The sequence below is a fragment of the Nematostella vectensis genome, chromosome 11, assembly GCF_932526225.1.
Source record: "Nematostella vectensis chromosome 11, jaNemVect1.1, whole genome shotgun sequence".
Taxonomy (NCBI): domain Eukaryota; kingdom Metazoa; phylum Cnidaria; class Anthozoa; order Actiniaria; family Edwardsiidae; genus Nematostella; species Nematostella vectensis.
Window position 1 is genome coordinate 11,380,139 of NC_064044.1, and position 22,797 is coordinate 11,402,935.

At 42.5% G+C, this 22,797-nt stretch overlaps 4 protein-coding genes and 1 pseudogene across 4 annotated transcripts; 2 read left to right on the forward strand and 3 right to left on the reverse strand.

The window, feature by feature from the left end:
• Window positions 1-381: 381 nt before the first annotated feature.
• LOC125573739 lies at window positions 382-1,998 on the reverse strand (annotated as a pseudogene).
• Window positions 1,999-2,016: 18 nt separating this feature from the next.
• Window positions 2,017-4,732, forward strand: LOC116612103. Its single transcript, XM_032372714.2, has 3 exons — window positions 2,017-2,589; window positions 3,084-3,124; window positions 4,579-4,732. The coding sequence occupies exons 1-3, from the start codon at window positions 2,378-2,380 to the stop codon at window positions 4,662-4,664; spliced, it is 339 nt and encodes a 112-aa protein (XP_032228605.1). The 5' UTR covers window positions 2,017-2,377; the 3' UTR covers window positions 4,665-4,732.
• A 1,268-nt stretch (window positions 4,733-6,000) lies between these two features.
• Window positions 6,001-6,819, reverse strand: LOC116612118 (uncharacterized protein K02A2.6-like). Its single transcript, XM_032372735.1, has one exon. It carries the CDS (start codon window positions 6,817-6,819, stop codon window positions 6,001-6,003), a length of 819 nt encoding a protein of 272 aa, XP_032228626.1.
• A 6,109-nt stretch (window positions 6,820-12,928) lies between these two features.
• On the forward strand, window positions 12,929-14,078 carry LOC125573740. The gene is made up of 2 exons (XM_048734473.1): window positions 12,929-13,760; window positions 13,875-14,078. Exons 1-2 carry the CDS (start codon window positions 13,386-13,388, stop codon window positions 14,076-14,078), a joined length of 579 nt encoding a protein of 192 aa, XP_048590430.1. The 5' UTR covers window positions 12,929-13,385.
• Window positions 14,079-16,781: 2,703 nt separating this feature from the next.
• LOC125573796 (soluble scavenger receptor cysteine-rich domain-containing protein SSC5D-like) lies at window positions 16,782-17,726 on the reverse strand. The gene has a single exon (XM_048734574.1). The coding sequence runs from the start codon at window positions 17,724-17,726 to the stop codon at window positions 16,782-16,784; it is 945 nt and encodes a 314-aa protein (XP_048590531.1).
• Window positions 17,727-22,797: the final 5,071 nt, after the last annotated feature.

A 22,797-nucleotide genomic window follows, 5' to 3' on the forward strand; every position in this document is an offset into this window, starting at 1 on the left:
TTTCGCTTATCATGCAATTTCTTGAAGATTCCCATCTCTTTTGTGGTAAAGAGAATCGCAAGTTTGTCTCCTTTAACTCAACAGCTGTGAAGGAGGGTGATTACAAATTTCAATTTCAAATACAAATTTTTAATATTTTGAATAGCTCTTAGTTATGAAACTAAATTCGACGAGAACCACATCAAACAATTCCCATCATTTTATCTAATGCTCTCAGATTTTACACAGCACTTTTAGAGAAAAAAGTAAGGTGTTCAAAATCAGAGGGGGTGTGGGGTATCAGACGGTGACCGTCACCTTCTTCATCCAAATTGCAAGTGTTTTAATCTGCTCCCTAATATGCTTCGTTCCACACAAGAATTTCAAGAAACAAACGCTGCGTTTCCATGTGGTAACAACATTTATTTTAGTAAGAACAAAATCGCGTTGAGCTTGCCTTACATTTTTCCTAACACAATCAGAACCACGTGTAAAAACTTTTGGGTTCAACTGGAACGCAAATACCGACAAAATGTAATGGAATATCTTCTATCAGTAAAACGAAGTGGCCTACTTAAGTGAAGAAAGAATAGTCTATTTCCATAGGCTGCGGTAACAATGTACAACAAATTACTCGCCTCTGTGCGGAATGATTTAAACTGGAAAACAGAAGAAGTTACATTATTCTTTCAATCTCGTGGATAAGAGTAAGATACAAAGCTCGTGCATCATTGCCATTTTCTGGCATTCTTAATCCTTCTTCCCTCATGATCAGTTCAGCAAGTTCGGTAAAGCCGGGTGATGAATTTTGGGGCAAGTCATGGCAGCAAAGTTCTCTGGCAACATCTAAATCATCGGCGTCAACATTAAACCTGCATTCTTGACCTCCAGTCATCTCGGGATAGTGGTAAAGAAAGCAGCGTCGACCAGGAGGGGAACTGTTGCTTCTTGTTGAGGGTCGAATACGATGGATATTCCACCGTCTTGCTACACTTTGAAGTTCGCGTTGGAGCACTCCCATGTAACAAAACTTTAGACACTCTACGTGTACAGCATCCGCGTCACAAAAAAAGACCCCTGTCTCTTAAATTCCTTGAAATGTTGTATCCACCACTCAGATGAGCCCTTTCTTAATTGTCCCCACCACGCCTCGATCCTCTGATTAGAAACCGATCGTCCATAAAGGAAACTTTTTTCTCCTGACCAACTATCTTCGGCCTCATCCCGTAAAAAGCGCTGAATAGCAGCTACTCTGCCATTCTCAGTACCCATATCTCCACGGAAAATTCTTGCCGTCCCTCCTACACTTTCAACACAGTCAAGAAAATAACTTGCTACGACACCCGGATGGTTATTCGTACGTCCAACTTCCAGCCACATGATTCTTCTCGAGTAACCGTCGATGCAGCCATGTATACAAAATCCGTAAGGTTTAAGCTTATCGTAACCATCCAGGTGCCAAATGAAGTTGGCCCCTTTAGCATGATACTGCCGTCGTCGAAGTCTGTTTCTCGAGCGTCTCTCCACGCCATCCGGATCTAATGAGTAACGCGTTCCTCACAAATTCTTTGCTTACAGACAGTTGATGGTCAACTATTAGTTTCTGCCACATAGTTCGGTACCCGACAATGCTACCGCTTCCTTTAAGCTCGTCCTCGATTGTTTTGATTATGTCATCGAAGTCACTGAAACGCCGTCTTCCGAGGCTTTGCTTTGCTAAAATTCTTTTAATCTGTCTTTCGCTAAGCTGAATTCCATGGTCAAACAGCAAGCAACTAGAAATCTCCTTGCAGCTGAAGCCCATATGAAAATATTCCTTTATAAAACCGTCGCGGAGATTTCTCAGTGCAGCAGCCATGTTGCGCGTTTACGTCTATATAATGCTTTTTTCCACCTATCACCTGACCCACCACGTGACCTACAACAGAAACTCGCTAAAAAATTAAAACTTATCAAAAATATTTAAACTCACAAAAAAAGATAAACTCACGAAAAAAACTAAAACTCACGAAAAAAAATGAAACTCACGAAAAAAATAAAACTCACGAAAAATAATTAAAACTCACGAAAAAAAATAAAACTCACGAAAAAAATTAAAACTCACGATAAAAAATTAAAACTCACGAAAAAAAAAGACACGCAAAATTGAAAACTAGTCCTCACGACGCGAAAAGTATACCGCACGAAATAAAATCGCAGTAGTTTTTTTCAAATGTCCCTTCCCGGGCTCCGTATTCAGCTGACGTGTCGTGTGATTAGACAACAGACAAAAATTTGATTGAAATCACGTGCTCAATCAACGCGCTCAACTCAACAGTCACACATTCAGTCTCTAAAACAGCTCCATGTTTTTCCAAGTCTTCACTCTTATGCTCTTAATATTGTCGTTTTCAATACCATGGACAACGATAGTCCAGGACCAGCACTTTTTACCAGTACACCGATAAAAAGCAGATCGATTGGCTTGCATAAAGAAACAAGTTCGCCGCCCTTCAAAAGGCAACGAATGACGACTGTTAGCTATGGACGTGGCGAGTTCTCTACTCCCTCAGATGACTGCATAATCTTCGATGATTCATTCAGTTACTGCTCAAGTCCCGAAAATGTCAGGTAAGCGCATTTTTTTTTTCAGTTTATAACTAAGCTTGCATCTTTTTTAATAGTCAAAATCAGTTTTAATTAGCGGGAGTTCGAGTTACAGTAGGCAAGTCAAAAATGCAAAGTTTTGAGTCATTCAAACAGAAATTTTATTGTTCGATTATGTTTGATTACTGAATCCAATCAAAATCAATCGAACGATTGGTTCATGTAGCCTACAAGTAACTTACCGTAGTGGAATTGCAACCATAAAGACTGACTAAATTTCGACCAACTACTGTTGTAGGTCTGATTTTACTATAAAACGATTCTCCCTCTTGCCTGAGCCTTTGGCCTCATGGGCTATTGGCTCCTAGCCCATTCGGGCTTAAGAAATAATGATTAAATAAAGTAGCCCATTATTTGATGAAGTGTTCCCCCTCAAAAAAAAATACTAGTACTGTACAGTGAGTGTCTATGTATCTAAAATTAGCTATTTGGTTGTTTGCAAGAGTTTTTCCTTTTAGCTCTAATGCCAGTGACATAAGCAACCACGAATTTGCTGAAGGTAAGAAGTTTACTTGTCAATATTTTTCTCTTCACACTAAGAGTTATTTAGTACATATAAATAAATAAAAATACTTTACTACTCACAATGCAATAAGACAATAGAAAATATTGCATAAGTATCTTTCATCCACGATGAAAATTTATTCCAATTTACATATACATACTTTTTCTGTAAAGATTGTTTGTAAGAAATAGACTACAGTAGAACCTCTATTAAGCGTCCACCTATTAAGCGGCCAACCTCTATTAAATGGCCACTTTTGAAATCCCAAAAATATCATATTTTCTAATCAAGTATATTATTTGGTACCTCTATTAAGCTGCCAACCTCTATTAAACTGCCACTTCTTAAGGTCCAGAGGGAGGTTAATAGAGGTTCCACTGTAGTTGGCAGTTAATTCTGCCATTTGATAGAAGCGAAATGGCAAAACACTGTCACAATCACTGGAAAGAGCTCTGAAAATTAGCAAAATTAAAGGCAATTTGTAACACTTTTGGATGCTATTGGGACTATCAGAATGGTGACCATGTCAGCTTAATAGAGGTAACCCCTAAATATATAGGGTTAAATTGTGCATTACTGTATACACATTTCAAACATAATATCCTTGAGTTTGTATAAGATGCATTTGCCAAATAAAAATGACCCACTGTTCCCGCAATGCACTGCTTCAACGCCATTTTTGTTGTTAACAGGCAAAACAAACAACTCTAAAAGTGAATCAGATTGGCTAAATGTTGCAGATTTACATTGGTTTGCACATCAAACTGAATTTTCTCATGAATCGGGCTGTTTCTCATGTTTAGAATTTTGGAAACAATAAACATAATCAGTGCGTTATGCAAGTCAGGTCCTTCAATGTAAACACATAGATACAGGTACCCTTAATTCATGACTTTTTTATATATACTACAGTATACCCAGAAGTTTACTCATTATTGGATGATAGTATTGATGCCAATACCTCAAATGCTGGCAGTGAAGATGAAAAGCCCAGGAGTTTGCCACAAAGTAACTGCCACAAAGAAACTGGAAAAGGCTACCAGGACATTTTTGAAGGAGAGATACGACTATCTTATCAGTCATTGATAGCAGAGTTTAATAATGTTTTGTAAAATACATTTAAAGAATTCACAAGTTGTAAGTATATAAGGATGTAGTTTTTAGCCCATTGTATTTTTTAGCTTTCAACTTATTTTATACTGAAGAAGGCCGAAGGGCCGAAACGTTTAGTAAATTTTTAATAATATCTAAAAGTTGGGAGTCGTAGCATCTTTCTTCACACTACTATATTTATATTTTCGCTACTGAGCCCTGGTATCTTGGATCCTTTTAGATAGACTGGCTGTTGGCTGACGGGAATTTTCACTCTAGTTTATATATAAATCTCTCGATTTTCTGTACTGTGCCCCCATGTTTTTGTTTTTGTTCATATAATGGCTTTTTTGCAGAACAAATCCATGCTGCACAAATTAATAGTGGACGTGGTAAAGGAGCAAATGAAAGACAACAGTACTTGGGGAGACGGGATCGATGAGAAACTGAAGACTATGGCTGAGAAGGAAGGAAAGAGGGTGTGCCCTGTGTGTGGGACATCAATGGACAGAAAGAAAAGAAAATGTGTGAAGGAAGAATGTAGGGTGCCCTTGAAACAGGCTGAGGCGAGGGCAAACGGGACAGATTTACTTGGGACTGCCCTTGTTGCCCCAATACGGATGTATTCCTACCAATTCAAAGAGATAACTGTTGGATTTGTTATTGAAGGAGAGGGAAGCAATTCCCACATTTCACTCTGACCATCCTGTTAAAATCACTGTTAGTGATCCAGTATTTGTCAACCCCAGCTCCTACTCTGCAGTCAAGGAGGTCCTCAGGCACATCGGGAAGGCTGCTAGGGTCAAACGGTATTGCCCTGACAGTCCTCATCCCAGAGAGGGGCTCCCTGTTACTATGGATGGGCTCCCTTATGCTTTAGCTCAGCAAATTGTAAAAAATACCTTACTGTGTGTTGATTGCCAGGCTAAGGGAGGAGCTTTGTCAGATGACAACACTTTCTGGAGAAAAGACTGGCAGGATCATGTCATGAATGTACATCGTGGAGCAAGGACAAACTATGTCCTTGAATTTGACTGGGTTGTTCTCCGAATCGGAAAGCTCCATGTGGAGATGAATATGGGCAGATGTCTTCATGTCATAGTCGAGTACGCAGGACGAGGAATGAGCTAACTATGAGTGACTGTACATTTATTCCCAATCCAACATGGCGGACTTCAATCGTACAGTGAAACGGTCTGCCGCTGACCAGCAGACCGCTGACCAACATCTCCCCCTTTTTAACGAAAATTAAATTATAATAAAATAAAACAAACAACGCCTTAACGGTTAACCATAACGTTCTACAGTGTTCCTATGGTGGTCCCTGAAGAGTGGTTCTAAACATCAGCTACTTGAGAAGATAATCTTTTTAAAGATTTAAAGACTTAAGTCTCTGTGGAGTTTTGACTTCCCTCCCAGATCTTGTCTGTCTTGCCGGGTTGAGCGTTTCCGGTTGTCCTTGGGTGTCTTGAGGCAGAGGCATTTCTACCGCGAGCCCATCCATGGGGTTTGATTTATTGATCTCTTCAGCCTGGTGTGACGAAACCTGGCTTTTGTTTATCTGCGGTGTATTGTGGGTGATCCCTGTGGGCTGACTGAACTGGGCTGGATTGGCGATATAAGGCTCCGATGCTGGGTATCTCATCACCATCATCTGCGGTCGGTCGTCAGTTGGTGGTGGCGCTGCGGGACTTAGCTGGGCTCTGTTCCTCCTGATGTTGATTCCGCGCAGAGTTCGTATTGTGTACGACCTTGCTGTTTCATCTTTCTCGTCGACTTCACCATAGCGCCATAGTTGCCCGCGTTGGTTTGGTAATGGTTTGGGCGTAGGCATAGTTGCCTATGTCAAGAGATCTTTGCTGTGTTCCTGCCGTCTTGTCATAGTACGCTTTCGTTTCACTCCTTTTCTTGACTATTTCCTGTTTTACGGTTTCAAAGTTGACCATGGATGGAGCCAGGAGTTGTTCTGTGGTGGGTAGTGTGGTTCTTGTACGTCTCAAAAACATGCGTTGCGCTGGCGAGTAGGTGTGACCTTGAGGCGGGGTGTTTCGGTACATCAGCATCGCGTTTTGAAAGTCGTTTGCCTTTTTCAGCATTGATGTTGCGACCTTGACAGCAGCCTCAGCTCTTCCATTGCTTTTTGGGTGGTATGGCGACGACGTTGTGTGCTTGAAGCCATAGTCAGCTGAGAACTGTCTGTATTCCTTGCTTATAAACTGGGGACCGTTGTCAGTGTGGCAGTTCACCGGAATGCCATATCTCGCAAAATGTGCCTGAGTTTTCTCGATGACTGTGGGAGCCAGGGTGTCTTCCAGTTTGTCCACTTCAATCCAGTCAGAGAAGTGACAGACCGTGACCAAATAGTTCTGCTTGTCTATTTCACATATATCCTGGCTGACTATCTCCCATGGTCTAGTGGGTATGGGTAGAGACCGCATGGGTTCCTTTGGGGCTGATTGTCCATATTGGGCACAAGTGCCACAGGATTCACATGCGTCCTGAATTGCTTTCCTCATCCCTGGCCAGAATAGGACTTCACGTACCATGCGTATGTTGGATTCTGCGCCAAAGTGATTTGCGTGTATCTTGGAGAGCATGGTTTTATACATTGATTGGGGTATCATTACTTGTATGCCTTTGTAGATTATTCCGTTCTGTACTGACAGCTCGTCCCTGTAGCACCAGTAGGCGTGTTTTGTCTTCTGGCTGCCAATGTAGTATCTTTGCTTGTCTCTTCCCTTATTTGGCTCTCAGTGTTCTCTGTTAGCCTTGGGTTCTTGTCGGTGTCTCTGGCCGCCATCTTTTGATAGCGCTGCAACTTCATGATCATCTTCTGTAAGCGTGCAGGAGCCTTGTTGAGAGGTTTCTTCATGATGGTTTCGAGGGGCTGGTGGTCGGTGTGAACTTCGATATCTGACTTGCCGTATAGCCACTGGTCAAATTTCTGGAAACCGTTACAGATAGCCAAACACTCCTTCTCGATTTGTGAGTAGCGTTGTTCTGTTGGGCTCATACTTGAGGAAGTGAAAGCCACCGGCTGGAGTTTACCCTCGTCATTGGGTTGGAGCAGAGCTCCACCGACAGCATAGTCACTAACGTCCGTCTGTAGCACGACTGGCTTGTGAAGATCATAGTAGGCTAAGACAGGAGCTAATGAGATCAGTTGTTTTGCTTTCTTGAACGCTCTATCTTGTGCTTCAGACCAGTTGAAAGTAACGGCGTCCTGGGTTAGCATGCGCAGCGGCTGTATTTCTGTGCTCAGGTTTGGGCAGAACGGCGCGAGTTAGTTCTCCATTCTGATAAATCGAAGTAGTGCTTGCTTGTTATTTGGTGTTGGCATCTCAGTTATGGCTGTTATCTTGTCTGGATCCGGTTTCATTCCTTCGTCCGAGATTATGGTTTCCATAAATTTGAGCTCTGTCAGCTTGAACTGAAGCTTCTGTGCATTAAGCTTGATATTTCTCTGTTTACAGCGTTCCATCAGGGCGACGAATCGTCTGTCGTGATGTTTCTCAGCTTCTGCGAAATCTTTTCCCTCTCCGAATACTAGGATGTCGTCTGCGATACATATGATGCCTTCCAGGCATTCGAGTACGGTTAACAGTCGCATCTGAAACTCCTCTGGTGCGCTCTTGATTCCAAATGGTAGGCGGCGCCAACGGTATCTTCCGTATGATGTGTGCATTGTTGTCAGCCATGACAATTCCTCATCGAGAGGAATGTGTAGAAACCCTTCTTTGACATCAACAAGGGAGAAACATCTCGCTGAACTTAGCTTGTGAAGCTGTTCGTTTAAGGTGGGCATCTGGTGTATTGGGCGATTGATGGCCTTGTTTACTGTTTGGCTTTGGTCTATGCACACTCTGAATTTCTTTGGTGTTTCTCGTATTAGCTCGTTTGAACATTAACTTGTTGGGTCGGTCACCTTGGCGAGGACACCGGCCTTGACATACCGGTTCAGGGCTTCTTTCTCCTTTCCTCGCTGGTATTCTGTGAACCGGCATTTGAACAGGCTGTATGCTTTCGTCTAACTGGAAGTGTACAGGGGGACCCAAGAATCCGAGTCCTTCAAAGCTGTCGGCGTATTGAGTATGTCTTCCTTTCTCAGATTGCCCGGTGGTTAGAGGCGGAAGTCTTTTAAAACCTGATCGCCGCTGAAGGAGAGGGAGTGGGCTGACACGGGTTTGTGGTGATTTCGTGTACTTGTTGTAGGTGGTTGCATTTCAAGGGTGTTTTCGTTTCGTGGGGTGGACGTATGCCGTGCTGACTGACCTCATCCACTTTTGGAGGTGTCGTTTGGAACCCTGGGAGATCTTCGGTCTTGGTGGCAGTGTGGACCACTGACGAGGAGAGTGAATGGATCTCCTCTGCTTGCACCTTGATTAGTCCGAGGAGTTCACTGTCGCTCCAAGAGAGTAGTGCAGGCTTAAGGCCAATGCAAGAGTCTGGTAAGATTTGGAAAACTAGTGTTTCGTACTTGTCCGACATGTCGCATACCAGTTCTACTTGGCCAACTGGTTGGAGTGGCTTGGAGTTTCCATAGGGGTACAGTAGATATGGGGACCGCTTGATTTCTGCGTCTGGTAGCACTGACTGCAGTGTGTTGTAACACATCGTGTTGCAGGTAGCTGCTGTGTCGATCTGAAACTTGACCGGCCTGTAAGACGACCCTGTCGTTGAAAGTGGTAGAGTTGTGAAATAGCGCTTTCCCGGGCTTTTGGAGGTGCTGTCTGTATCTATGTTGTGTACTTGTGCTTCCAGTGCGTACATATCGGGGCCATAGTCGGGGTTGGGAGCTGGACCATATTGCTGCTCTTCACATATATCGGTGTAATGGACATCCCTTGGTCGAGGCGAGGCGTGGGCACGTGGATAGCCCCGCCGACTGCGCTGGTTATATCCCCTTGCCTGAGGTTCTTCCTCTCTTCTTCTCCTTTCTTCTTCTTCGTCTCGCTTGTTGTTGTCGCTGGTTCGAACCGGACGCTTGGGGATTGTGTTCTTTTAAAAACACTCGGCCGAAATGATCATTGCCAGCACACTTAGAACATGACTTGCCGTTGGCGGGGCATTCCTTCCAGGGGTGGGGTCCTCTTCGGTCGCCACACCAAAAGCAGGTTCCTGGTTCTCGTCGCAGTTTCATTTGGCTGTGTCTAAGGCCTGTCCAATGTACTTCCTCTTCGATTCCTTTTGCCGACGAGTCAGCGATGAGCTTACTTGTCTTCTTTGCAAATTCTATTGATTTGCCACATCCGTCAAGGTTTTCTTTGAGGTGTCAGGTTTGATGTGTGTTTTCAGCAGCTCTGTTCGCATCTGTTCTTCACTGAGACCAAAGATGAATTTGTCTCGGGATAGTTCGTCGTTGAGCTCTCCATAGCCACAAAGGCTGCTAGCTTGACGGACCTTCACTTCCCATTCTTGTATTGACTCATGTTTCTGCTGACATGACGTCCAGAACTTGAATCGATCTGTCAACAGCGAGCCCCCTGTGGTGCCTGTGTAGTGGGCTCGTAGTTTTTCCATCCAAATCCATGGTTTTTTCTTCTCTCAGGTATTTGTGGCTCAATAGTGTATCTAAGGACGGACAAAGCTTCATCGGGTAGGGAGGATCGCAATGCCGATATTTCTAGAAGGGGGCTCTTGTAGTATTCCAGGCGTTCTGTTCTGGGGTCTTTTTCCAGGTCCCGATAGTTCGCTTGTATGCAGTAATCGTTGAATCGGAGCTCGAAGTTTTTGAAATTTTCGCTAATATTTCCGGCCAGCTTTAGCTCCGGTCTCTTCGGGTTCGACATATCCCACTTCCGACACCAAGTCGGGTACACAGGACGAGCAATGAGCTAACTATGAGTGACTGTACATTTATTCCCAATCCAACATGGCGGACTTCAATCGTACAGTGAAACAGTCTGCCGCTGAACAGCAGACGGCTGACCGACATCATCTCTAGCTAATGAGCTAGGGTTCAACAGTGATGCTGCTCAGGGGTATGCCAAGAGTGGTGGGAGTACCTACCACACAATGACACTCCTCAATGTTGCTCACAAGGCCGCCTGGATGGAGCTTCTGGTGCCACATGTAAGGGAGCGCCTACACACGAGCCAGCCTATTTCCGTCACAGATTACCTGTATGAGTGGTTTCCTAGGGCCACTGATTCCAACTACATATTCATGTTTAACATGATGTTTAGATACTTTGGTGGATTTTTCGTCCATCATGCTGGAATTAGGAGAAACAACTCAGACTATGTCAATGCTGGAATGGAGGCCTTTGCTGGCCTTTTTTACTACAAAGGGACATCAAAGTATGCTGAAGTGGAATTGCTAGACAGGTAAACTAACTTGGCATCTATATAATTCCATAATACTGTTTAATCTCAAATCGCCTCCCTTTACCCCCGCAAGAGTGACTGGTTTTCAATTTTGTATTTTTTTTTAAAAGTGTAAATGCTGCTCTTTGACAGAGGGTTCAAAACTGTATTAGCTGTGTAACTGTAAAAAACACACAAAAAAATAGAAAGAGCTTCTACTGTATCTCTAGTTAGAAATGTTTTCTTTTGGTGTTTAAAAGCTCCTAACAAGTATGAAAATGTCCAATCAGTATTGATTTTAACTCTGAAATTCTCAAAGGACCTAGTTAAAAGGTATGGATGCATATTTTCCAGAACCACACATTAATGTGTCAATTAATTAAAATAAACAGTAGGATACTAATCATTTTTCTTATGTCATCTTTATGATTAAAGGTTGGCAAGGGTGTCCTATCCTAAAGATCTCAGTGATTTCCTGAAAGTGTGTACACCTCTGGCAATCCATCAAAGGGGGAAGACATGGATGCCCAGCTGGAGGAATTAAACAAGGCATTTAAGGTGTGGCATCGAGGGGCAACAGTGGCAACTGACTGGCTAAGAATCTTCAGAAATCTGGAAAAGTTGACTGAGGTCAGTCTACACTTTTGAAAGCTATCTTCCTTTTTTTGTCAAAATGTACAAAGCACATGTCTTCATGAGTATGATATATATATTTTTTTTCTCATGATTGTTAGTCCTTATTTGCAAATCCCAAGCCAGAGTTATACCTTTCTGTTTTTGTTTTGCTTAGCGTCGAAGCTGGTTGTTTACAACATGTGAGATGAAGGACCCTAAAGATAATGCTGTCAAGCCAGCTCGGGGATACAATATGGAAGCGGAGATTCTGGCATGGAGGGTTAAGTTTAGAAAAGAAAGGTAGTTAAACAGTTTTTAAATACAAGAGCCAAACACAAAATCAAATAAACATAAATATTTATTATTATCTACTTTTAGATATCTGATGGAGCCATTTCACGTAAGACCTCATAAAGGAGTCGGGGGGAAGATCCTGGATGCTGACTAGGTCAACTTTATGTCAACACTGCAGCGCAATCGCAGAAATGCCCTGATTGATATTTTAGAGCAAGGCCACATTAGCAAAGCATCTAGCATAGAAAATGTCCATATAACACCAGAGGACAGGCAGAGGGCTGACGATATCAACAACAGCACCAAAGATAAGATCTCCCTGTTTATACAGGATAAGTTGTACAGGCTACAGGATAGCGTGGTTAAGGAAGATTTGGTTCAAAAGTGCAATCAATTCAGAGGTGATAAAGGTAAAAAAGCTGACCTCATTAACTTGTACAATCTTGTTTGTGAGGAGCTAAGCTCCCAGGAAGAGCTCGAGAATGAGAGTTTAGTGATAGAAACAGAGGATTGAAGTGTAAAGGCATTTCAGTCAAAGTTTCTGTTGGCACACTTCTACACAGTTTTTTTGTGTGAGATAAAGCAGAAAGCTGTAATGACAAAACAGGGTGTGGACACAAGCCTATGTGTGATAAATGTGTTATATACTGTACTACACCTACAATAGTTTAGCTTGGATGTGTGGCTCTGGGAAAAAAATCAAAGATTATATCAGTAATCGCAGGGCTAGGCCTCAAAATACTTTAGGGACGGGGGACAATGCAGAAAAGATTTGGAAGCACAGCCACACCCTCCTTTTCTTTTAGTTTCTGAAGGTATTGGGGGGTGTGGCATTTCCTATTTTTGATCAGCTCATTCCAAATAGAATTTTAATGTAAAGAAATAAAAAGATTATTAATTAAAGTAAATTAACACAACAATTTTGAAATATGAACAGTATATGTTGGGTCAGAGTAAAAGTTTATCCCTCATAGTCCAGTTGTTGTCTAGCATTTACAGTCAAATGCAAGAGTGATTCGTCGTTTACATAGGTGATTAGCATCTGTCCCTTTTCCGGTATCTCGAATACCTGCACCTCCTCTTCAGAAAGTTGTGGTGTCGGTCTCCTTTCCATAATTTCCCTAAGCGCTAAAGGGATTCTGGTCAGATCAACGCTATTTTTATCCGTATGTCCGTAAACTTCTCTCACATTTTTATCAAGGTTGTGCTTCTCCGGAGTGGGTACCGGTGGCTGAATGCCAAGACTAGTGTCCCCATCAACTGTAAACGCCTCCATCGTTTCTGTTTTCGTAGGACCTAGCGCATTGTTTCTATAATCTGCCAATAGTTTCTCCGATCCCCATAGCTTCCTCTCCCTTTTCGTTTCGTTTCAGGCTTACCAACCTCTCAGTCAGTTTCCAGTCAATCCCAGTAACTAGCTCGAATATTTTTACAATTGAAAATGTGTAAGAAAAAAATCTAAAAATAAGTTTTAGAGGCATCAAGTAACACGGAATCCCTCAACTGCTCAGACGTTTACCACTTGATCTGAATAAATACACATCAAGTAACAATGAGTTTATTGTGACCTTTATTCTAGGATTTAAGACAATTATAGGACAATTACAGGAGGTGATCAATCGTGAAAATATTCGAGCTAGTCACTGGGATTGACTGGGGACTGACTGAGAGGTTGATAAGCCTGTGATTCGATGGAGGGATTATGTTCACACTCACTATTATATTTTAAGTTTGTTCAGTTGCAACCAAAAATTAAATCTAGTAAATGACAAACTCGGGCCAGCTACATTTAAGTACACGTATTATGTATAAAAGCTTCGGAGATAGCAAGTTAAAGGATCCAGTTGTAATGCTGAGTTGAGTCAAAATTCGGAGCCTGCTAAAGTACTTAACGCCGTTAAATTCCAGTTGAAATTACGCTATTATTATTTAGCGCCGTTGAATTCCAGATGAAATTACGTTTCCAAGAAGTAATTCAGCCAGCTCGAATAGGCTTTTCACCATGTTTTCACGCTAAAATACGTATAAAGATCTTAAAACGATACTATTTGTGCTCTCGTTCTAGTTTCCCGATAGCCGCCATCTTGTTTTTGCTTAGCCCCGACAGGTGCTATGACGTCAAGATTATCTACCGCTGGTCCGTAAAAGAGAAACAAACAGCCTCATCGGAAAACTACTGCATTCCGACAAAGCTCCTAGGGGAATTGTACCGCAAGCTGCGATTCTACTGCACCAAACATTTGGTTGACAGGCCATTGCCTAAGATAGGTGGGCCGCACCACCTCTGCAAATGCGACGAGAGTATGTTCACGTATAAACAGAAGGTATGCAAGTCACGTTCTACATTGGTTTGTGGTAGTTCTTACGGTTGTTATGGCGGATTGATATGGTGACAAGTCATTCCTTTAATTGAAAGTGTTTTTTTTTCTGATTCACAGTATGGTAGAGGCAGAGTTCCACAAGTAAAAAACTCTGTGTTTGGCATCATGACTACAGAATATAGACCATGTAGAGGTATTTTCCAAGTAGTCCCCCGCCGCCCAAGAGCAACTCTCACACCCATCACCCAAAATGCGATTGCACCTGGCAGCACAGTACAAACCGATAATTACCCCGCCTATCGGAACCTCGAACGTCACTAGTACGTTGAACTTCATTTATGTTCAACATTTTCCTCCCTTCCAGATTATTTATCCACCTAACACCCTCACCTCCCCCCCCCCCCACCACCACCACCACCACCACCCACCCCAGGTGCTTTGGTACAAATACCCGCCTTCAACCGAAAACCAATATAGACACGCACCGCAAAGTCACACATTAATACAACTTCGTAGATCCGGTAACCGGCGTGCACACCAACGACGTAAAGAGTGCATGGGCCCTAGTTAAGGGGAGGGTAAAGGAGATGAGAGGCGCACCCGGGAAAAATGTCTAAGGTTTTTTAGACCAGTGGCGCAGGAAGGGGAACCATAATCTTAGTAATTGTTAGATACCATGTAAGGAAAACAGTTGTATAATTATGTAAATACACCTAGAGCTGCAATGATTGTAATATTATTTGTAGTTTAAATGAAATACGCATTGAAATGCGAAATATTGAATACTGTAACAACGACTGGAGACGAGATGTGGGGACGGTACCGGGTTTTACTTGTTCGCCGTTAGAAACTTACACATTGTGTACAAGACGATTGCAAGACGATTTTTGGGATATCGTATCGCACCCCTTTTACGTGTTCTTAAAACGGCAAGTCCAAACGGGAAACCTTCACTGACACCCCGAAAAGCGTTGGTTCCGTTTGGATAAGGTTTTTAGCCAATGGGTGTACGAAGGGCGACCTTCCAATGTGGGTGTGCCAGTGAGTTACCCTTGGACTTGCCGTGACCTACGTAATGATTATAGGGTTACTATTGACTACGGAGGTAAAACGCTACATGCTTGCTGTGCTAGTGCGCATGGCAAGCTTCACGCGTAATCACAATGATTGACAACATTCCAATCATTTTTGCACTTGCTTCCTTAATACTGAACCTGGCTAAACCTTGCCGGTTCATGAAAGGCCGATTAACTTAACCCTAGATCAGCGTCTAATCCCAGGTAAAAATTCGCTAATCGTAGGTTAGCTAAGCTACGGATAACTTACCGTTCCCGAAAGCCAAGTAATCCCTCGATTTACTAACCCTGGATTAAGCGACTGAAAAACTGGCTTGACGAGTAAAACACACACATAGGATGCCCAGTAGATCAATAGAGAGCAACTCAAATTTACCTTTGGTGGTTTTATTTTCGCAGAGAATCCCCAAACCACCTCTACATCGCCTGTAATTACCTCCATTTCATTGCCAAAAATGTCATTTGCGACAGTGCTGAAAAACGCAAGACTAATTCCAGTACCGCGCGGTTAAACCAGCCTTTTTGAAATGGCGGCGTTTTACCGGCGAACTGTCGCATTTTGGCGAATGCTAAGAAAACTAGATCAAACCTAAGGCTATAATTTTCTTTATGACTCCCCTCATTATCAAACAAATCTGTCATCTTTTGTACAATATGGTTTTAATGCTGTACAGTTAGTCAAAACAGCGACCGAAGTCAGCCTTTCGTCCACGAACTAACCAAAATCACCGTTAGAAGGGTCGCGATGTATTGAGAATCGCTATAATAGAACCTTCAACGATTTTTCTATATCTATTAAATTTCCCGGGATCAAAAGTCGCATTTTTTATTTTTCGCGACGCTCAAGGTCGCGAATTTTTCTAAACCGTTTAGAAAAATTCGCGGCGAATTTAAGTACGCGCGCAAATTAAGCAGAATAAGGTGATCGTGTAAAATTATCCCGTAAAAAGAAAATCAATCTAACAAAACACAAACGAGATTTGCAAATATAGTTGTAGGAAGCTAAATCCCTGAAAAGGTTAAATGTTTGGTTATTTTGGTAGCAGAACCATGTCAATAAAAGAGAATAATAGCCACGAGCGATATGGAATACATGTAGCGCCCGCAAATGTTATTTGGGTTCACCCGCAAATGTAATAAGGTTATGAATGAAATAAAAAAGTTGTTTTCATTCAGGCTCTGTTAGTTTTAAGCCTTTTATGGCCAATAATTGATAAATCCAGCATGTGAAAGTGGTCAATTTTTATATAGTATTATTTTCATATCTGCTATAATTCGTAACAGATTTTTTCTAAAATATTTATAAACACTATTCTAGAATTAAGTTCGGCTGACAACGCAGGCTAAACTTTAAGATCTCACGTACTGATTTCGTTTGAGCCTGGACAGATAACGAATGTAGCTACGAAGAAGAAGCAAGTTGAATCGAAATGGTGTTAGAAGCCCGGCATTTTTCACTCTATTTGCTGGCTCCGTTGATTTATTATATCAAAACTACAAAGGGAGCAAATGGTGTGTATCTCTTACGTTTTGTCCGTTAGACCTTCGTCGGAGAAAAAAAAGTTTTTGTTGTTGGTGTTAATGTCAATGTTGTTTTTTTTGCCCCGACGATGGGCAAAGCTAACATGTCTCGAACATCCACTTTAACCTTTCCCAAGAGCGAATCTACCACACGCATCCCTTCACGAGGTGAAATGATGATGGGTAAAGATGGTTTTCCGTTGGCTTAGAGACAGGTAGCGGTAAGCGAGAGGTGTTAGAACAGCTGACAATTCCGCATATGGATTCGGAGCTCAACGTTTCTAAGGAACCGTCATAATTTGAATAAAAGCCTTGTGAAATACACCCCCTCCCCCGTAAACCATGCTACGCCACCTGCCCCCCTTAAAAAGATATCAACAAAAGCACCACTCATATGGTGAAAATATTCACCATATCCCTTCAACTACTACATCCATATGAGGGGGTAGTAGCATGGTGGTCGTGATATGTGGTGTTGTGAGTAGCATTGTGGTCGCGAGTAGCATGGTGGTCGTGATATGTGGTGTTGTGAGTAGCATGGTGGTCGTGATATGTGGTGTTGTGAGTAGCATGGTGGTCGTGATATGTGGTGTTGTGAGTAGCATGGTGATTTTGATATGTGGTGTGAAAAGCATGGTGGTCGTGATATGTGGTGTTGTGAGTAGCATGGTGGTCGTGATATGTGGTGTTGTGAGTAGCATGGTGATTTTGATATGTGGTGTGAAAAGCATGGTGGTCGTGATATGTGGTGTTGTGAGTAGCATGGTGGTCGTGATATCGTGATATGTGGTGTTGTGAGTAGCATGGTGGTCGTGATATGTGGTGTGAAAAGCATGGTGGTCGTGATATGTGGTGTTGTGAGTAGCATGGTGGTCGTGATATGGGGTGTGAGTAGCATGGTGGTCGTGATATGTGGTGGTGTGAGTAGCATGGTGGTCGTGATATGGGGTGTGAAAAGCATGGTGGTCGTGATATGTGGTGTTGTGAGTAGCATGGTGGTCGTGATATGGGGTGTGAGTAGCATGGTGGTCGTGATATGTGGTGGTGTGAGTAGCATGGTGGTCGTGATATGTGGTGTGAAAAGCATGGTGGTCGTGATATGTGGTGTTGTGAGTAGCATGGTGGTCGTGATATGGGGTGTGAGTAGCATGGTGGTTGTGATGTGTGGTGGTGTGAGGAGCTTGGTGGTCGTGATATGTGGTGTTGTGAGTAGCATGGTGGTCGTGATATGGGGTGTGAGTAGCATGGTGGTCGTGATATGTGGTGTTGTGAGTAGCTTGATGGGCTCGGTAGTGACTGGTCTGATAACCTTGACCCTGTTTTGCCGTATCACCCCTCCAATAGTAAGTCTGGGTTTCACTGAGTGGCTCATGTTTGCGTAAATAGTCTTCGCGCCCTTCGAAGGATAGCTACCTGATAGTATTGAACAACTAAGGTGTTTTTTTGTGTTTTCTAGACGGTTTTTACTAACTTGTTTTCCTGACAGATCCCACAAGCAGAACATGTCGCGTGAGAATTTCTAAACACTACGGAACATTAGTTGATATTTACTCATCGCGGAGTCAGTTATATCTCTTAAAATTTCATCTAAGCTTCATGTGTTTAAGTTCAATGCATCTTGAATTTAATTGATCTTTGTGGTGTTGACTAGTACGGAAGGCCTGAAGGCACATCTATTTTGTTACGATCGCTGAGTCATCTTTATGGTTAGGACATGCACGAAAACAAACTTAAAGTCTTTGCATAGATAAACTATATCTGGATTGATTGACTGCGACACATTTAAGGGGAATATTTTTAAGGACGATCGGTGGACTTTGACGGGTTAGGGAAATATATCCTTACCCCTGACTCGATTGAAGTATTTTATAAAAGAGACTGTTTCCGTGTTTTTGTTATTAGCTAATATGTTCCTTTGTCCGTGCCTAAAAGCCAGAGCTAATAATTTTGATTATCATAAGCGCTAACATTTACGTGACACTTGCACAAATCGTTATGCTAGATGCATTTTACTTCTGTACAAAAATCCACCCCCGCTCGGGTCTAATTCTGGGCTTATCCAAGCCCTAGCCTATAATCGAGTCTTGACTAAGTAACGCCCGGGAGGCTAAATGATAGATCGTTCATTTTTAGGCGTTTTTAAGAACACAGGTTATCTTAAGTTAAACTCTGTCGGGATCTATTGTACGGATGTGGTTATTTATACACGTCAGCGCAGCTCGGAGAATGAGTTAATTTGTTGGTGAAGCCGCGTGAGTCACTCGCACAGCGCGCACAGCACACATCGCTTGTTTGATAAGGTCCTGGAAAACGCGGAGCTAAAATGACTACTGCGATAAGTGAGATGTATGAGCCTATAATCGGCCAAACCTTCAATCACATTAAAGCTCGAATGGTGGAACTCCAGAAAGCGATTCGCGAGGAGGACGAGAAAACCAAGGAGCTCAAGATGGCTGTAAAAGAGGAACGACACAGAGAGAGAGCAGCGGTGGACAAGCAACGGTGTATTGGCGACCGTATGCAAGAAATTGATACAATGATCGAGAAAATACACGCAAAGATTCAGTACACAAAGGAAAGGGAGTTTGTAGCGACGCGGAGGTACGAGGAAAATATGAAACTCTGCGAGACTTTAAAAAAGAATAAGATCGATGTTCCCGGCTATGAGGAAAAGACGGCTGACAAATTGAGTGAGGCAAAGAACATTGTTAAAGATATTGCGGAAGTAAACAAGAAAATCGAAGAAAAGAAAGCAAAGTTGTATGATTTAGAGAGGCGACATCTGCGCGCGCTGAATAAGATCGACCATTACGAAGAAACGCTTCGCGCATCAGAGCAAATAGGCAAGCGGGTCGTGACCAATTATACTCCTAAATCTGACCAAGAATACCAAGAAATCATCAGTGATTTGCGCGATGGCATCAAACACGCGGCAGACAGGTTAAGAAACGCCGAGTCTAAAACCAGGGATTTGGAAAAACTAGAGGAGGAAGCACAGGCGAGGATTGATCACTTCAAGAATAAGTCTCTTCTTATTCAGCAAACAAAGCACGAAATGGAAGGGTCCAGACTATAAGCACGATACGGAGGTCAAGGTTCGACATCGAGTGCGTAGCGTCTCCAAAACCTGTACCGTGCCACGCTAACACTAAGATGTATCCAAGTTTTATCTTTGTACATTCCAACTGTGAACAAGTCGGCATTCTGCAGTTTACACTTCCCAGCTTGAAGGCTTTTCTCCAGGTCGTGCACAGGCAAGCAGGATAATATATAGAATCTTAGGGTCTAATGGGTCTGCTGATGTAACGTCGAGTGTTTTAATTTTAAATCGAACGACAGGTGCAGTTTAGGGCGCTGCTTTTCTGGATCTTCGTAATGAATTTCAAAGCTTACTACTCAACTATACCAGTACAGTATATAAAGTATAATAGTGATGCAGGAGGGATAGGGATGTTCAGGAGATCGCCAAAGTATAATACCAAGCTTTCTCGCGCGTGCTTAGTTTGATAACCTCAGATAACATTTTGTATTGTATGACAGGTTAATTTTTGTAGAATTGTGAAAAAAAATGTTTTATCGTGTACTCACATGTCCGAAGGGAAGACAAATCTCACCCAAGAATCAAATCAGCTAAATGTCTTTGTTCTGGGGCTGCTTCTTAATAGCGAGGGTCCCTAAGTGCTGTTATACAATAAGTTCTTAATAGCGAGGGTCCGTTAGTGCTGAAATAAATTCTTTTAAAATTAAATTTTAAAAATTTAATGCCCCTCGTTCTTATTAGCGAGGGTTCATAACTGCAGTCGAGTTTCGAGTTCTCGAACCTTCTAAATGAATTAAACGAGTCGTACGAGTAATCGGGAGACGAGTCGGAGGTCCCAAATGCATTATGGTCTACCGTATTTGTGCTCTTTGAAAAATGCCAAATGCGTACAGTGTTACTTTCACAAATTTAAGAATAATCTGCTTGCTATCCGCCTCTTATTTCAGTTATCCGAAAATGTCTTGTTTTAGAATGTGGAGAAATCCCACTCCGGTTCATGTTTCCCTTCACTCCGCAGCCCTATGGTTAGAACAGAAGTATTTCCGAACCCCAAGTATAAGGCCCAAATATAAGCAGGTCAATATATAAGAAATATGAATGTTAAAAATTACAAAGCAAATCTGTCTCCTGTTTGAACATATTTGCACGTGTTGTAAATAAAGGGTTTTTTGTGTGTGTTAAAATGCGCGCGCCTGTTCACGGATTAGGGGAGAAGGAAGGGGGTGGACCTACTGTTTAGTCACTACCGTCATTTCCATCTAAGGCCCGATTCATACATCGCGCTCCTGCCGAGCCGCATCTAATTGTTTGGATTGGGCACATGAACAGTTCAACGTCTGAATCGGCACGGCACCATACGCGGCTGCCCCAGTCGTACTACAAGGCAACAGCACGACACCGATTCAAACGTCGAGCTTTTGATGTGCCGAATCTAATACATTTTTTGAATCAACGTTGAACCTAATATTTTGGCCTAAGTGCTCTTGGCAAACGCAGCACTGCCAGAGGGAATTCACGTCAGTGCTCGTTACATCCAGTATCACAGGGCATCCACGTCAGTGCTCGTTACATCCATCCATCTATCCTCCTTTTGAATAAGCGCCTACCTCAAATATGCGCCCCGTCTGAGTCGAAAAATAAAGTAAGCGCCAGTGTGCTTATTCGAGTATATAATACGCTAAGAGACGGACCATTAGAAAAGTGAAGGGGGTAAGGAACAAAGAATTCATATACAATGAAAAGCCTGGAAAAAATGCATGCAGCCCAAACCAGACAGGAAAAAAATAAATACAATAATGAAAATGAATTAATGCACGTCTAGGAGACAAGAAAAAAAGAACATGAACGACTGATACACCCCCACCCCCTTCACTTTTCTAGTGATCCGTTACTAACCGATCAGCAGGACTACCACAGGGTACCACCTACCAGCGCTCTTGACATACTACAACAACGACCGCATCCGAATAGGACTTTCATAGTGTAACCATGTCTGGGTGCTCCTGGCATAATTGACGTACATAAACGTAATTGAATTGCGTCATAGAGTCAGAAAATTCGAAGGAATAGTTGTGTGTGTTTGTTTTTTTGGGGGCGGAGAGCCTTTCACAGGGGTATCACTGAAGCATGGGTGCTCTCTTGCGCAAGTACGGCTGGCTGGTCAATACCGTACATCATACAAATTCAAATTTCTGTAGTCCTGGCTCTGGCCTGCTAGCCAGATCTCCAGTGGGTTTATTCGGAAATTACTGTTTGCGGAGTTTCGTGGTCTTGTGGACGACCAGCAGGCTATCCTGACTCTGAGGTCCATAGTACCTGAAGGTAGTTTGTGTATCTACTCGGGCTGCTGGAGTTATATTGATAAATGTTCTTGGATAAGGTACACTAAACAGGTCCAATCGTTACCTGCGCTGCAAATTCAAAACCAAGGGAGACAAACGGTGCTCCTGAGGTCAAAACGCGAACCGCAGACTGCAAACTTGACCGCAAGGCCTAGTCACGTGCCAAAAAGAGGTTTGACGGTTGCAGTTTCCGAGAAAAAAACGCGGTGCTATCCCCTTCAGTGGGGCAATGGCCTGTGACGGATCATACGGTTTCCAAACTTAAAAGAGCAAATTGAGATTCCTGTCTACTCTGAGTGTGTCGGCATATCGATAATCTGTGGTTTCAGGTGGAACTAATTGCAATAGAACTTCTCTCAACGAAATTTCAACAAGTGATACAACCTAGTTAACATACTAAAAGTCCCTAAAAACCCATTTGGTGGAACATCCTGAAATATATGATTTTCCATTTCGGATCAAAACTACAGGGTACCCGCGTCGCTAAAACGGAAAATTGATAAAAATACACGTCTCAATTAGTACATTTAAAAGATCATTGATCAAAGTTGGTTAAAGACACAGTTTTGATGTCGAAACAAAGCAAACTGCCCGTGTTTTGTATCTTTTACCAATATTTCTATAATTCCAAAAACCACAGGGTACCCGCGTCGAGAACAATCAACAAATTTGAATATATATCTCTGAATCAGGAAATTTCAAAGGTCATTGGTCAAGAATTATTAAAAACACAATTTAATGATCGACATAATGCAACTTGTCCATGTTGTATTTCTATTTCAAATATTTTCTCCATAAATGTATTTGTGCATTCTCCGTCATTGATTAAATTTTTTTTAGAAAACAAACTTGCATGTAAAAGCAACTCAGTAGCTAGGGTTGTTATAGAAGGCGTGGCCTCTCGTCGCCTCACAGTGACTTCCGGGGTCCCTCAGGAAGCCTAGTAGGCCCCCATCTATTTACGACCTTCATCAACGATCTACCAGACGCCATAGACAAAGGCACTAGCACCGCTATATATACACAGACGACAGAAAGCTATACCGAATAATCTCTTCGAT